The sequence below is a fragment of the Limulus polyphemus genome, unplaced genomic scaffold (assembly GCF_000517525.1).
Source record: "Limulus polyphemus unplaced genomic scaffold, Limulus_polyphemus-2.1.2 Scaffold1946, whole genome shotgun sequence".
Classification (NCBI taxonomy): domain Eukaryota; kingdom Metazoa; phylum Arthropoda; class Merostomata; order Xiphosura; family Limulidae; genus Limulus; species Limulus polyphemus.
This window is the reverse complement of record NW_013667556.1, coordinates 142,772-157,106: the sequence shown is the minus strand read 5'-3', so window position 1 is coordinate 157,106 and position 14,335 is coordinate 142,772. Positions and strand designations below refer to the sequence as shown.

The 14,335-nt window shown below is 32.3% G+C and overlaps 1 protein-coding gene across 1 annotated transcript in view; it reads left to right on the top strand.

Annotated features, from left to right (window-relative positions):
* The window catches only part of LOC106465445, a gene marked incomplete at its 5' end in the record, with an annotated part of 76,440 nt that overhangs the window by 45,645 nt on the left and 16,460 nt on the right, over positions 1 to 14,335 (top strand). Inside the window, 3 exons of the mRNA XM_022393350.1 lie at positions 4,859 to 4,968; positions 10,488 to 10,602; positions 11,008 to 11,230. Of these exons, the coding sequence (XP_022249058.1) occupies positions 4,859 to 4,968; positions 10,488 to 10,602; positions 11,008 to 11,230 (448 nt within the window). The remainder of the gene's footprint in view (positions 1 to 4,858; positions 4,969 to 10,487; positions 10,603 to 11,007; positions 11,231 to 14,335) is intronic.

Here is a 14,335-nt window from a genome sequence, read left to right as displayed (position 1 = left end):
TATAGAAAAAAAGGTGGCTGCAAATAAAAAACCAGGTTGGCTGAAAAGGATATAAAGGACAAAATTAAATAAAAGCATTATTAATATACGAAGTTTAAATTCAGTACAACGATGGGAAATTTAAAGGGTTATACAAGCATGTATACAAGATCAAAAGAGTTGATCAAATGGAAGTTAGGGAAATTAGTAAATCGAAAACTATATAAAAAAAAGGTTCTTTAAAAGTGTAAAAACCAGTAGTAAGGACTTATTCAATACATTAAGTATAAGTGAAATGCTAGGATGGGAGCAAGACCTTTGAATGACGGTACAGAAAGGTTTGTTTGTTTTTGAATTTCGCTCAAAGCTACACGAGGGCTATATGCGCTAGCCGTCCCTAATTTAGCAGTGAAAGACTAGAGGGAAGGCAGCTAGTCATCACCACCCACCGCCAACTCTTTGGCTACTCTTTTACCAACGAATAGTGGGATTTACCGTAACATTATAACGCCCCCACGGCTGAAAGGACGAGCATGTTAGGTGGGACGGGGATTCGAACCCGCGACCCGCAGATTGTGAGTTGAGCGCCCTAACCACCTGGCCATGCCGGGCCGGTACAGAAAGGCTCATGTCTGATGATTATAAAATGACTGAGTTATTAAATTCTACTTTTTCTTCAATTTATACTGCCCCCCCCCCCAGTAGCACAGCGGTATGTCTGCGGATATACAATGCTAGAAACCGGGTTTCGATACCCGTGGTGGGCAGAACACAGATAGCCCATTGTGTAGCTTTGCGCATAACTACAAACAATCAATTTATACTAATTAAGGTGTATACAATATTTATTATCCTGAACAATTATTTTTAAGTTCTTGAATAGTAGACAGGTTCTAAAAGCTTGTAAGTTGAATAATGTTACTCCTGTATTCAAAAGAAGTGATGAAAAATTGACCCACTAATTATAGACCTATTAGTCTTACATCCTTGATGGAAAAAGTGTTTGGAAGACTGATAAAAGATGTTTTGAAAATTCATTTTAAAAAAGATACAAATTTTGCTGGATTGTCAGCATGGTTTCATTTTTACGTTATTTGAAGAGGTTACTGCTTATGTAGGTGTGTGGTAGATTTGGTGTATCTGGATTTTCAGAAAGCATTTGACAAGATGCCACATAAAATGCAAGTTAAAACGTTACCTCTGTGGGCGCGAAAGATATACTGGCTCATCGAATGGAAAACTGGCTAGATGGAAAAATGCAGAAGATTATCACAAATCGAGTGCAATGAAAAGGTTACTCTTTGTTAGGATCTTTGTTCTTTTTCATTTACATCAATGACATAAATAAAGGAATAGTCAATAATTCATTTACATTTGGTGATGTTTTTAAGGTTTTTTTTTGTGTTGCAGGCTGTGAGGAGGAGGAGGATGCTTTACAAAAAATTGGTTATTTGATGAGTTGAGCAAATGAAGAGCAAATTGTTTTTAATGATAACAAATGCAAGATCATATCATAGTTTTAATTGTGAATGTAATTTGATGGGATTAAACTTAACAGTGTTATGGAAGAGTGTTTTATCTTTATTTTTGGAGTTTAGTTTAGTGGATAGGATGGCCTAGATGGTCCATTGTTGTCCTTAAATTATTTGTATATGTATGTATAGTGTGAAATAAAATGAACAAAATTATGTGAGTGAAGTTTGACATCTTTATTATAATTGCCATTTTGTTTAAAGCATTTTAGCACGTATGCGTTGGTGAGAATAAGTATAGAAGCAGCTTATGTTAAGGACTAATCAATTTTAATTTCAAATAATATTAAAATTTGTAAAATAAAACAAAAACTCTAGGAAAACTTTAACAAAGCTTGCTACCATGTAAATTATGAATACATGAAACGTTAAAATAAATTAAAAAGATTCTCTTGTGTTTAGGATCGTTTCACTTCTCCATAATTATACTCCAGGCGGAATTATGTAATTCAACAGAAATATCGAAAGACCATCTAGATTATTTTAACTTTAGATCACTAAACTTTTAACTTTAGATCACACGATTGAATAAAAAGCTACTTTTTCATACCGTATAAATAAAAAAGTAACTGAATTTGAGTAATGTTGTTATATGTTATTTTAATTGGACAATCAGATAATTTGTTTATCTGCGTGTTAAATTCGTAAGCATGTATTGAGAATTTATTTCACTTTTAACACAGGCTTGTTAATCTTCTAAGTACCATTTAGTTTACAGAATCAAACGTTACATGAAGGAAAGGTGTATTGTTTGGAATTAAGCACAAAGCTACACAATGGGCTATCTGTGCTCTGCCCACAACGGGTATCGAATCCCGATTTCTAGCGTTGTAAGTCTGCAGACATACCGCTGTGCCGCTGGGGGGGGGGCAGGAAACGTGTAGTACCGCTTATGTCTCTCTTTTCGAGTTTCCTATTTCATTTTGTTTCTACGCATCTTGTGTACAAGAATATTAAAAAATCCAAACCACATGCCAGTTTCTTTAGGCATAAATAAAAAGTATTCATTTTATGTGTTACCAAAAGCCCACAAATCCCTTGTAGTGAGACCATTCTGTGTGCCTGGTTTTGTCTACGAACACTAACTACGTTAAAATCTTTAACTCAGCAGGCCTCCCAGCTTCTATTGAAGTCATGTTCTTCTCAAGATTTATGTAATTCAACAATGCCTTGATGTTCATTTTGAATCTGAGAAAGAACAACAATAGTATTTCATTTCGCTTAAAATAATATTAGCAATATAAAACGTAGTGACTGAAGGGTTTTTATAATGTATTTATATAAGGCATGCGGAAGGTATCATGTTGCTTGTACGTATTGTGGGAAATGGGTCTTTTATTATACTTACACAGCGTATTGTGGAAGGGCTTTTAATGTAGTATTTGAGGGATGCAAATGACTAGAGGTGTAATGAAGGTATGTTGCATGTAAATACCGTGGGAAGTAGGTCTTGATCGTGCTTACATAATGTATGGTTGAAGGGTTTTAGTGTATTTATAAGAATTATGATTCAGGTGTGTTGTATACCTCATATAAATACGCTACAACTGTGTAACTACAATTCAAATAGGTCTTGAATCGTATTTACACAGGGTTTGAATGTACTTATGTAGACCATATGTTGCATGTACTACTGTGCGAAGCGGGTTTAATATCATAATTAAACAACGAAAGTACGATTTCTGATGAGCTATTACTTACAACGTTTGTTTAACCGTATATCTAGTAAACAACTTCGAAAATATAATGTTGTACTGTACTTATTACTGGATGTTTATATGTTTATCGACAGACGATATACAAATGTATGTTAATTCTTCTTAACGTGGTAACAAACTCATTACTAAGAGGTTAACTCTTCCAAGTGTGGTAACAAACTCATTACTAAGAGGTTAACTCTTCCTAGCGTGGTAACAAACTCATTACTAAGAGGTTAACTCTTCCAAGTGTGGTAACAAACTCATTACTAAGAGGTTAACTCTTCCTAGCATGGTAACAAACTCATTACTAAGAGGTTAACTCTTCCAAATGTGGTAACAAACTCATTACTAAAAGGTTAACTTTTCACTGCCACCAATATTTCTACATACATAGTAAAAACCAAAAATACACTTTTGGTAATATATAACTACTTTTCAGAAACTTGAAAGTGGTAAACTTTGGGAAGGAGCATACCACGTTCTAGAAGGGGGGCAGTGACAGTGAAAGAGTTAATACATAAAACGTTTAACAGAATTTTTTATCAGATTTTGAAAATACTTATTTACTTAACATTAATTTTTCAACATGTGTCTACAGTAAATAAATTACTTTTCGATAAATCGATAAAGATATATTTTCTGTTTCCCGTTTGCAACAGAAAGAGAAGCAGCGTAGATTCCATCAATGGCTGATGTTATGTTTAATTGGTTTTCAGGCATTAGATCTCTTACATTGAAAAGGGGATTTTTTAACTTGATAAAACATGTGTGTATTAACGTTATGTTTCTCCCTCGTGTAGATTTCGTATTCATTTACTGAATTCTTTTATAAAATGCAAACTTTAACTTGGAAATATGCTGAACTAACGTCTATGGAAAAGATACGAAAACCTTATATACGCTGCAGTTATTGAGTGCAGAAAAGACGGACACGCTGCAGATCTGTTTTGTATTCTCCAAGGCAGTGTAACGTTTTCGTGACTCTGCCATTCGGAAACCGTTCTTAAATGTTTATCGGGGGCAACGCGTATATACGACTTTATATTCAGCATAACCTGCCAGCTAAATCAAGCTTGTATTTACGATACACAAGATCGCCGTAAAAATCGTGATCAGTATTAGTAAGTACACAAATATAACTGAAAACACAGCCTTATAACGGAACCGTCTTAATGAATCGCAAATAAACGTCTACCTTTTTAATTTCCAGCACAATAAGAACCGTTGACGCATGTCTAAATAACCAGATATCAACAGTAAAGTACTGCCCACGTACACCAGTGGCACAGCGGCAAGTCTACGAACTTATAACGCTAGAAACTGGGTTTCGATACCTACGATGGGTACAGCACGGATAGTCCATTGTATAGCTTTGTTCATAATTACAAACAAACTTTTATATTTGTAACTGAAAGAATATTTGGAAATATATTTTATTTAAAACTATACGGGACTGTTCTTGCCTAATGCTTTTAATACATCCCTCAGATTACAATGAGATATGAATTTAAAGTTAGACTACTAGTTAATCGGTTATAAAGTAATTGTTCACAAGTTTTCTGGTAAATATTTTTATTTGCAACTTAACTAAATAAGAGCAGTTTCATTAATGGTTTAATACGCCTGTTCTTTCACGTGGCCGTGCAGAAGAGATATTAACATGTTTGGCTTCATGGAAAGAAGGATCAACCCGCTACCTGGTGGCAAAAATGGAACACAAGGGAACAAAAACAGATGATGATAAGTTTCGTTGTTTCGTAAGTACAAGTCGATGTATATTCCACCTGGAGACAGTTTGTTGAAACTCATCTTATAGCTTTTTCTAGTAAAATGAGCTCGAAATTAAAATGTTTTATTTACAGTTCGTAACCTAACTAGTAATACGAAAAAATATATTGGAAGAAGGAGTATCAGCTTAACAAATACCGAAGACTCATTCTAAATGTTCTATTAATTACCGAATATTTGAAGTTTGAACTATTTAAAGTGTTAGGTGTCAGAATGAACTTCTTATATGTTGTGTTGTAATACTAAAAATGAATGATAATTAATTTCGTGAAAACTTAAGTGTTGATACAAACAAATATTCGGTAAATAATAGAAGAATACACCTACAAAGTTTGAACTATTTAAAGTGTTAGGTGTCAGAACGAACTTCTTAAACGTTGTGTTGTAATACTTAAAATGAATGATAACTAATTTCGTGAAAACTTAAGTGTTGATACAAGGTAGGTGTGTTCTTCTATTATTTACCGAATATTTGTTTGTATCAACACTTAAGTTTTCACGAAATTAATTATCATTCATTTTTAGTATTACAACACAACATATAAGAAGTTCATTCTGACACCTAACACTTTAAATAGTTCAAACTTAGTAGGTGTATTCTTCTACATTTCGATCTATAATTAAATCCATGAATAGCTTCCAGTTTTTTACACTATGAACCATCGTATCCTTCCCTTTTTTTACTGAACAATTTCCTAAAGTTACTTTCAATTTAGTTGTCATATGATTTCATTTCATAGCTTTTATAATTCCAGCTCTTTTCTTCATCTTTAAATGTGTATTTGTACATTTTGAATCATTATTTTAACGCAATTCAGAGACAGAATATATTAAACGTTTTCCGACGAACCAAAATGTTCTAATGTTGCTATCTTTTTCAAAATGCCATCATTGGGAACAATAGTTTCCGCTCATGCGCCACAAAAAAATCCCCACAAAATTGCTTCAATGCTTTGACCATGTCCCCACACAAAAACTCCCAATTTCTAAAAACGCCGAATGTTTGTTTTATACGTCCATAGCATACTTTCCCACTTATTCTTCTAATTTCTGAAACGCCGAATGTTTGTTTTATACGTCCATAGCATACTTTCCCACTTATTCTTCTAATTTCTGAAACGCCGAATGTTTGTTTTATACGTCCATAGCATACTTTCCCACTTATTCTTCTAATTTCTGAAACGCTTGTCCATGTTCACATGTAAAATACTTGTTTTTTTAGATTGCGACTTTTCATGCAGACCCAATTTTTGGCATCACTCTTCAACATAAATTTATGGTTTAATTATCGATTTGATGCTGATGTTTTTTAAGTTATATCATCTTCATGTATGGGTGTTTTCCTACCTCTTATTGAACTTTAAACTCTCAGTTTCAGTAAAACACTCTAATTTTATTTGACCGCAACCTCAATCCGCGTTTTTTTTATTTTGTTTTTACATTGTGCGAATTAAGAAATAATATTCGTTTTTATTTATTTTACTGGTTGATTCTGCTTTGTTTATTTCACTTTTAGATTTTTTGACGGTTACAAAATTTTTGCAAGGTGCAAGTATTTTATTGGTCATTCACTGCAGTGAACTCCATTGAAACAAAATTTAGAACAGATGTGAAAAATAAATGAGTCATTGTGGAAGCATTTTCAATGGTAAAGCACAATAAATCCACACATTGATAAATTAATGTGGAAACGTTTTCAATGGATTAAGCCCAATAAATTCACACATTCACTGATATCCGATGGTTTATATGCTAGTATGATATTTATAAGAACAATGATTGTTTTTATCGTCCTTAGGAAAGGAGTATCTGAATATAACACAGACTCAGAAAGTGAGACGCCATTCTTCTATTTTAAATTAGTATTTTTTTATCTTTACTTATCTTACAAGACTCCTTCCAGTAACTGGACTGCTACTGTATATAATGTTTCACACGTTACCAGTTTCGCTGGGTTTTTCAGTTTACTGTAATATGTTTATTATAACGTTAAATGCCTACGCTCGTGGACCATCCAGATTTTCCTCTTTTTTTTTTCATGTACACGAAATCACTTCCTAGGAGGCTTTTCGTTATTATTAGAACTCGTTATCTTTTCCAGATACAACAGACAAATTTATTTTTAAAATTATATTTATATATTGTAGTGTTAAACTCCAAGACTGGCGAAGAGTGGAAGAAATGTTATAAAAATCCACTTCAACTGTTTGTTTGTTGTGTAAATCATTTCAGTTAATACATTACGAATTTTAGACCACTTTCAAGTCTTGAACTTTTGGGTGCATTTATTGTAATAAAGTTGCTCCATCTTTGACATTTTCTGCATCTCTTATCACGCAGAACATTCAAATACGAAATCAATTCAAGCGAAACTATCTTATATAACTTTCATTATTACATTATCAGATGTTGTCTTAGAGCAATATAAAGTAGAATTCTATGTAAAAACACGCTTTACTATTGTGTAGCTTTAGATTGTTAAATATAATTTTTCAGAAGCCTGTGACAGTTTTGTTTATCGAATTAGATAACTAAATCAGTTAAAACTGATTTTTTCTTGTATAAATTATTTAGTTTATTTAATTTCAAAAATATTGTTGGTGTTCATAGTTATCACCTTTCTTTTTTTTTTTTTACATATATATTGCCCCTACCGATGATAAGAGGCATATTTTTAACCCATGTTATTGATTGCTTAATTGGTACGTTATTGCTTTCCTGTATTAAACATTCTGGAATACTGCTAAATATCATAAGACTGAAAAAACAAAATATTTTAACGACATGCACATTTTACAATTAAAGTATAAACGCGTGATGCTTGTGACGTATTAGAAACCACGGGCCAAAAATTTAGGATGAAAATCATGTAAACTGCGAATACTTTTTTATCCATGTTCTTCCTAATTTCTCCATTTGAGACTCGATATCAGAGGCGTAAAAAAATAACATTTCAGGTCTATCGTTCGTCCCCCATCAGTCATTGCCCAAAAGGCCTTTCGTTAAATACAAGAACTCGTCGGCTGTGCTGGACGGGGTGAAGTAAAATACTCTGTGAAGCACTACTTATATACGCTGTATAATACTTTAAAAATACGGTTTAAGAGCCGAGAGATGGTGAAAAATTAAAAAACAATAGGCTTAAAATGTGTGATAAAATAATGTAAATTGCAAATGTTTTATACCACGTTCAGTCTCTTATTCTCAAGCCAAACTGACGAGCTCTGTTATTGAATTATATTGATGCTGTCTCATTATTTTACCTTTATGATATTGATGTCATCTACGTTACTTCTTGGTCAATATTATAGCTGTATGATATTGACGCTGTCTACGTTATTGTGTGGTTATTATTTAGGCTGCACATTATTGATGCTGTCTACGTTTCTGTTTGATTATTATCATAGCTGCATGATAATGATGCTGTCTACGTTACTTCTTGGTCAATATTGTAGCTGTATGATGTTGATGCTGTAGACAGCATTGTTTGTCAGTTAATAACAATATTTTGCCAATCTCTTTCACCAAATGATGAGCGATCACTGAAATAATAGTATACAATTAAACAATAACAATAAAAAAGTAGTAACAAAATACTGATACAATAGTTAAGCCTAACGAGTTAAATTTTCACCTACAGTCTAGATCTAGCTACGGTTTGGAAACATTCGTAAATCTAATGCAATAAGTAACTGCGTCGTTTCGTCAGCCGAGCACCTTTAACCACTGAGGATTCCACCCATTAGTACCTGCAAAAATTGTAAAGAATAAAGAGGATTCCACCCATTAGTACCTGCAAAAATTGCAAAGAATAAAGAGGATTCCACCCATTAGTACCTGCAAAAATTGTAAAGAATAAAGAGGATTCCACCCATTAGTACCTGCAAAAATTGTAAAGAATAAAGAGGATTCCACCTATTAGTACCTGCAAAACTTCTACAAAATAAAGAAAGATATGGATATCTTAGTTTTACGTTTAGAAGATGTGTTCAGTACACAGAACAATCTAATTATATTTCTAGTTATTAACAAATTCAAATATTTTAAGTTTTAATGTTATTTCCCTGCTTCACAGTCCAATATTATCTCGCCACGGTCTCCCGTTTATCAACAGATACGAAGAATAATTACCATCTATAGTTATAGAATATCATTATTATCAGTGTTAGTTAATATACATATCTCTCTTGTAATGGAATATCATTATTATCTGTTTTAGGTAATATAAATATCTCTCTTGTTATGGAATATCGTTAATTATCTGTGTTAGTTAATGTAAATATCTCTATTGTTATGGAATATCGTTATTATCTGTATTAGGTAATATAAATATCTCTCTTGTTATGGAATATCGTTATTATCTGTGTTAGTTAATAATAAATATTTCTCTTGTTATGGAATATCGTTATTATCTGTGTTAGTTAATAAACATATCTCTCTTGTTATGGAATATCGTTATTATCTGTGTTAGTTAATACAAATATCTCTCTTGTTATGGAATATCGTTATTATCTGTGTTAGTTAATATAAATATCTCTATTGTTATGGAATATCGTTATTATCTGTGTTAGTTAATATAAATATCTCTCTTGTTATGGAATATCGTTATTATCTGTGTTAGTTAATATAAATATCTCTCTTGTTATGGAATATCGTTATTATCTGTGTTAGTTAATCTTCACATCTTTCTTGTCTTGGAATATAATTACTGTCTGTGTTAGTTAATCTTCACATCTTTCTTGTCATGGAATATAATTACTGTCTGTGTTAGTTAATTTTCACATCTTTCTTGTCATGGAATATAATTACTGTCTGTGTTAGTTAATCTTCACATCTCTCTTGTCATGGAATATAATTACTGTCTGTGTTAGTTAATCTTCACATCTTTCTTGTCATGGAATATAATTACTGTCTGTGTTAGTTAATCTTCACATCTTTCTTGTCATGGAATATAATTACTGTCTGTGTTAGTTAATCTTCACATCTTTCTTGTCATGGAATATAATTACTGTCTATGTTAGTTAATCTTCACATCTTTCTAGTCATGGAATATCATTACTTTCTCTACCTGTATTGGTCTATTAGTGTTTAAGAAATAATCTTAAACAATCATTCTTCGTTTCACATTGAGTCAGCCAATATTTATTGATTATCCATCCCTGTTTTTATTTTAACTAATTTTAATCAGAAATTTTGAAACGAGGAAACTGTGCTTCTCTAGGTAAGTCAGCGGTGATGAAACGTCAATCTTGTCTCTGTGTTTGTCGCTGTTATAAAATATTGTTACTTTTAGTGTACCTCTAATTCTGTCCTTAGTCTTGGAATATAGTTATAATATCACTGATGGTCTCTACGGTTTATGTAATATTTTTGCTCTTATCATAGTTGCTTTAGGGCTGACTCGTTATATAATAACAACATTTTCTCTGTGATCTAGGTATGCAGCTAATCGGTAAGTTTCATATTTGTTTTGTTTTTGCAATCGAAGGTGTATGACAGATTGCAAGACGATTCTGGGTTTCGAATAGCTCAGTCTGGAGACGCCACGTGCGACGGGTTGTTTTCGGCTGTTGAAGGATCCCGTACAATGAAACTTAATAGAGGTAATATTAGAATACGTATCCGATTTCTTAGTTAAAAATAGTGCAGGGAGAGACATGTAGCTGTTGAATTAGGCTGTTTATAAATGTCATTATTCCGCTGAGACTATGTTCCCAGCTTTATCATTTTGTTAAGACTACATTCCCCAGTGAGTGTGAAGATGTTATTCAGTAATACTGCTATAATGAGGAACATGAAATGAAACGTCAGCGATTTGATAAATTGCTGGAAACCATGCTATATATATAAGGCAATGCTTTACTTTAGTATATGTATATTTGTGTTTGAAATTAAGCAATGTTAATGAAAAGTCAAAAACAGCAAGCAACTACCAAAACTAAATTGTACTGTTTTCTAGTTTATTTTGAATTTTCATAGTTTTTATTTTTGGTGATTTTGTGAATCAGTTCGTCATTCTCACGGGAAATGCCAGTTTCCAAATTGGATATCTGCAGCAGAGCGCTGGAGGACATTGGACACTTTGTTGACATACGTTTTTAGTGATCCGAACACCTCCTTCCACATATATAGTAGTATCAGCGAAGAGTTAATGACACGAGCTCTTTGCAACAGTGTTAATCATGTGACTGATGACGCTACACGACTTGTGGTGCAGTCTTCTTCTGGTTGGTAAGTTTTGTTTAAGTTTCGATGCCTTAAAAATAAGAAGATATTTTTATCATGTTTTACTTTATTATAAGTCTTGTTATTTTTACTTTTTGTGTTTATAGGTAGACATTATGTTTCGAACATCTCATAATAATCAAAGAAAAGGACTGTAAGGACCTGATAGTCTATTTATATATACCTTTATCTAAGATTCTGTTCATCTGACTACATATCTCTCTGATCGTCCACCTGTCTTTCTCTAAGTTTCTGTTTATCTGACAAGATATACTTCTATTTGTAGTAGATGGTTCTATTTGTCATAATAATCAAAGAAAAGGACTGTAAGGACCTGATAGTCTATTTATATATACCTTTATCTAAGATTCTGTTCATCTGACTACATATCTCTCTGATCGTCCACCTGTCTTTCTCTAAGTTTCTGTTTATCTGACAAGATATCCTTCTATTTGTTCCTAGAGACAGTCTTGTCTTCATTTGTACTGTGTGTACAATAATGACACATTTTTAAATGTTATTTAAAGTAATTTAATTTAAGTAATCTTACTAGTCAGAAATCCTGAAAACAAATGATTTAAATTTCTCTCCTGGGACGTATCGTTGAAATCTCCATATCAGATAAACGTTAAGTAAAACTAACTCTTTTTTGTCAAAATTGATCTAATTCACAACATGAATTAGGAACTGCACTCCATCATAAATTACTGTATGTAACCCTTCCTTTGTCTAGAGCTATACCGCGAGAAGAGAAAGTTAACTTTAATTAGACATCCTTAGAGATTTAGGGTTTTAAAGATTTTAACACTAATTCTTGTAACGTTTCCCATTTTTAATTAAGCACTTCACAATTTGTAATTAATTACCAGTGGTGAAGTTCCAATCAGTAAAAAAATCACACTTTTGATTGCCTCAGTTTCTTTGAATGTTAAGAGAATCCAGGTCTCTTCTTTTTACAAAGTTTTCATTATTTTTACACTAAACACAGGGGATTTCTTTTGATAAGCCACAAAAATAACTAGAACATGCCTTCAGCTTCTACCATCTCATGATCATATGATCATATTGATGATGCGATCACTTGTATAAATCAATATCGTGATCATATGATCATATTGATGACGTGGTCCCTCTATAAATTAGCAAGCAGAAGATGTAATTAAATGCTTTATGGATAGAATTGAGAAAATGGACCAAGAAACAGTGCATTTTAATCTTGTAACCGTGTAGTAATAACTAGTCGAGATTGACGTTAGCGAAGAGTGTTGTTTGATTTCGTTAATGAATGTTTTCTTTGACGAATTTTCAATTTGTTGACAGATATTCAATGACTTAATGAACAAGAAAACAAAAATGTGGTTTTTACTTGGTCATAACATACGTTTCATGAAAGGGTACATCAGGAAATTTCTTCAACAAGAAAACAAAAATGTGGTTCTTACTTGGCCATAACATACGTTTCATGAAAGGGTATATCAGGAAATTTCTTCAACAAGAAAACAAAAATGTGGTTTTTACTTGGCCATAACATACGTTTCATGAAAGGGTATATCAGGAAATTTCTTCAACAAGAAAACAAAAATGTGGTTTTTACTTGGTCATAACATACTTTTCATGAAAGGGTATATCAGGAAATTTCTTCAACAAGAAAACAAAAATGTGGTTTTTACTTGGCCATAACATACGTTTCATGAAAGGGTATATCAGGAAATTTCTTCAACAAGAAAATGTGTTTTAACTTTGTTACTTGCACGGTTGGCAAAACTAAGTGGAATTGAATATGCAATACGAAGTTTATACTGCATTTACATGTAAGCTATGTTTTAACGAAAGCTGAAGGTGCTTTAACATGTGTATTTGTTATGTGGTATTTATCAAACTGAAAGTACTCTAACATGTGTATTTCTTATGTGGTATTTAGCTTAACTGAAGGTGCTTTAACATGTATATTTGTTATGTGGTATTTATCACAACTGAAGGTGCTTTAATATGAGTATTTCTAATATGGTATTTATCAAACTGAAAGTACTCTAACATGTATATTTCTTATGTGGTATTTATCACAACTGAAGGTGCGTTTTGTATGTGGTATTTAGCTCAACTGAAAGTGCCTTAATATATGTATTTCTTATGTGGTATTTAACACAAGTAGAGGTGCTTTAATATGTGTATTTGTTATATGGTATTTAACACAAGTGAAGGTGCTTTAACATGTGTATTTGTTATATAGTATTTAACACAAGTGGAGGTGCTTTAATATGTGCATTTGTTATATGGTATTTAACACAAGTGAAGGTGCCTTAGCATGTGTATTTCTTATATGGTATTTAACACAAGTGAAGGTGCTTTAATATGTGTATTTGTTATATGGTATTTAACACAAGTGAAGGTGCTTTAACATGTGTATTTGTTATATAGTATTTAGTTATTTAACACAAGTGAAGGTGCTTTAACATGTGTATTTGTTATATAGTATTTAGTTATTTAACACAAGTGAAGGTGCTTTAACATGTGTATTTGTTATATAGCATTTAGTTATTTAACACAAGTGCAGGTGCTTTAACATGTGTATTTGTTATATAGTATTTAGTTATTTAACACAAGTGAAGGTGCTTTAACATGTGTATTTGTTATATAGCATTTAGTTATTTAACACAAGTGCAGGTGCTTTAACATGTGTATTTGTTATATAGTATTTAGTTATTTAACTAGTGACTGTAATTTGGAGTGTAATATTTAATGCAAGCTTAGCTATTACGAGTTTGAATACTGGTCAAGGTTACTGAGACGCTTATGTTAAATGTTACTAAATATTCAGTACATGTGTGCTTTGCCAAGATGTGTTGAAGTGCGTGATCTTATCAGTCTTAACACATGCCATAGAACACCTGTGGCGACTATTTACATTCATTATTAATTCCCAACGTTTACCGTCTATAGCGGCAGAGCTTATTGCATCCACTTTCTTAAGTGCATCGAGAATCTTATGTCTTTATAGGGTAACTTATTGAAGAACAGATGTGCACATCACACTAGCATCATTCTAAATAGCTAAAACTTATTTTTGTTTGAATAAAACAAACACAAGAACGAATATTGTCACTAGGCGCT